At 42.4% G+C, this 2,870-nt stretch overlaps 1 protein-coding gene across 1 annotated transcript; it reads left to right on the top strand.

The window, feature by feature from the left end:
• CSUI_010547 (uncharacterized protein) lies at window positions 1-2,646 on the top strand. The gene is made up of 2 exons (XM_068070650.1): window positions 1-567; window positions 1,311-2,646. The coding sequence occupies exons 1-2, from the start codon at window positions 34-36 to the stop codon at window positions 1,983-1,985; spliced, it is 1,209 nt and encodes a 402-aa protein (XP_067917374.1). The 5' UTR covers window positions 1-33; the 3' UTR covers window positions 1,986-2,646.
• The last annotated feature ends 224 nt before the right edge of the window (window positions 2,647-2,870 follow it).

Here is a 2,870-nt window from a genome sequence, read left to right as displayed (position 1 = left end):
GAAGGAGAAGACCAGCGGAGGTCACGTCAGGAAATGAAGGGTGATCGGGTTCTTTCTCATGCCTCTCCTATCTCTTTCTCTTCTTCTTCTTCTCCCCCTTCTTCTTCTTTACAATACTTCACTATGGCAGACGAAGAAGAAGACAATGCTGCTCTTCTTCAAGACAACGCAAAGACAGAAAGAAGATTAGGAGCAAAAGAACAAGAAGAAGAAGAAAAGGCACGTCCAAGTAGAAAGAAAGAAGAGCCTCTTCTTTCTTCTTCTTCTTCGTCTTCGATGCCGCCTGGTAGCTACACCTCGACGGAGCCTTTCCCTCTTCCTTCGCAGTCGTCGCCTTCTCTCAATAGAGGGGTGGGGGAGATTGATCAGGGTGTGAAGAGAGAACAACAAGAAGAAGAACGAGATACAAGAAGAGGAGAAGAAGAGGAAGACAGAGAGGTAGAAGTCGTAGGGGGAGGAGGAGATACACGAGGAAAAAAAGAAGACCAGGAAGAAGAAGAAGAAAGAGAATGGCTAAATGCTGAAGGAACTCAAGGAGGTGAAGACAAAGAGGAATTGGACGAAGAAGTAAGAAGGGCTTCTTCCATTCATCTGTCTCTCTTTCTTTCTTTCTTTAGTCTACCTTCCATGCATCTGTCTATCTTTTGTCTATCTGTCTATGTTTCTTCATTCGTCTGTCTATCTATCTTTAATCTATCTTTAGTCAATCTATTTGTTCTTCTTCGTCTTTCAGGAGACTCTCTTTATTCATAGGTCTACTCCTTAGTTGAGAAGAGGATGAACGCAAGGGGTGGCTGTAGGGGAGTGTATTTCTTATAGCTGGAGTAGAAGAAGAAGAAGAAAGTTTAAGTGCGAGGTAACACAGACATACCATGCGGTGGGGGTTCGTCTCACTTCCCTTCTTCTTCTTCTTTCTGTAGACGGCTCTTCGCTGGTGTATCTGCCTCTAGAGACAACGTCTCTGTTTCTCGTAGGAGACAGATGCCTGTCGAGTAGAGAGAAAGAACGGAAGTGAACAGACCCTTCTTATTCTCTTTGTCTACTGTATTACGATGATAGGCTTCTCTGAGGAGATAGATAGATAGATCAAACGTAGATAGATTAAAGGTAGATAGATAGAAGCTAGGTTAGAAGGGAAGTGTGAGAAAGAAAGAAAGAATGAAAAGAGAGAGATGAGATAGCTATCTATCTCCAATCTATCTATCTATCTTTAATCTATCTTTAATCTATCTATCTATCTATGTAGAGGAATGAATGTTGACTCTGTGTGTTTGTCTATGCTGTCCTTCACCCTCGGTTACTCTGTATAGGATATAGCATGGAGTGAAGAAGATGAAGAAGAAAAGCAGAATCTTCATGGGTATCCTTCTTCTCTTCCTCCTCCTACTCCTCCTCCCTCTTTGGTAGCATTTCCTTCTCCACTTCCCTCATCTGTCGTTGCGAAGAATCCTTCTTCTTCTTCTTCTTTAGATCTTCTTTCTCAGACCTCCACTCGATTACAGTCTTCGCTCCTTCTCGCTGTGTCTCAGCAACAGCAGCCCTCCTCCTCTTCTTCTTCTTCTATGAGACCGTCTTGTCTCAACAGGGAGACAGGTCTAAAGAGAGAAGGAGAAGAAGAAAAGATCTCTCCGTTTTCTGTGTCTTCTGTCCCTTCTTCGTCTTCTTGTGGAGATCCTTCTCAAGACTTTGAATATCTTCTCTCTCCTCCCCCTTCACAGGAACAGCAAGAAGATGAAGAAGAAGAAGAAATGAGAGGAAAGGGAGAGAAGCCCCGTGATCTCTCTGCTTCTTCTTCTTCTTTCTCTTCTCCTGCAGTTAATGTAGAAGACTTCGAGACAAGGAAAGATGCGGAGGAGGAGAAAAGAAGAAACGAACAGATGAAGAAAGAGAACGGCAAAGCAGAAGCAGAAGCAGAAGAAGAAGTTCTTCTAGCTGTAGCAGGGGAAGGAGGATGGGCGGATGACTCGGAAATTATTCTATTGTGAACACTCAGCAATGAAGAAAATCGCGGCCCCTCATCTCTAGGGCTTCTTCTTTCTCTTCTTCGTTCATTGAAAGAAAGCTACTTTCTTTCTTTCTACTTCTTCTTATTCGCCTCTCTGCTGTGTATTGCACTTCACTTTGCTGTAGAAGCAGAAGAAGGGAAGTCATATGTATGTACACCTCTAAGGTGGGCTTTAGACTGAAGAAGAAGAAGAAAGAGATCAAGATGATGTGGTAAGAAGAGACAGAACTTGCTTTGTATACCTAAGGAGAGACTTCGGAGATGGACGCAGACACATCCATCATAAATGCATAATACGTAGACGTACATGTGTGTATAAAGGCTCTATTGTTATGCATGCATAAGGTATAGTCCTAGCAGTCAGGTAGATCGAAGATAAGAACGTGGATATCTATGTATGTGGCAAGCATGCCTATCCATATATTCATCTATGTGGGTTATATATGTTGTATGAAGAAGAAGAAGAAATAGAAGCAGAGACAAGAGAAAAAGGAGAAGGCGAAAGGGGAGGAGGCATGTTGAAAAGAAAGAAAACTGAGGGGGGTCAGGCGAAGTCTCGCGCCCTGCAGTCTCACCCTAGATTACAAATCGCTTCTTCTTCTTCTTTTTCTTTTATGAGACAGTCATCTCTGCCCGTCCCAACTCTGTATGAGACCTAGCTTCTCTCTACGCACATACACATGTACATATATATATATGTATGTATATATTTATATATGTGTATGTGTGTATGTAGTTGCTTGATGTGCGTGTATGTATGTGTGTATTTTGCATGATGCCCGGGTGCTTTGTAAGTCATCCTTTTATTTCTTTGTCTGGACAAGAACACGAAGAAGAAGAAGATTGAAAGTGTCTCTCTTTATAG

Source organism: Cystoisospora suis, assembly GCF_002600585.1.
Source record: "Cystoisospora suis strain Wien I chromosome Unknown contig_7734, whole genome shotgun sequence".
Lineage (NCBI taxonomy): Eukaryota > Apicomplexa > Conoidasida > Eucoccidiorida > Sarcocystidae > Cystoisospora > Cystoisospora suis.
This window is presented reverse-complemented; position numbering and strand designations above follow the sequence as displayed.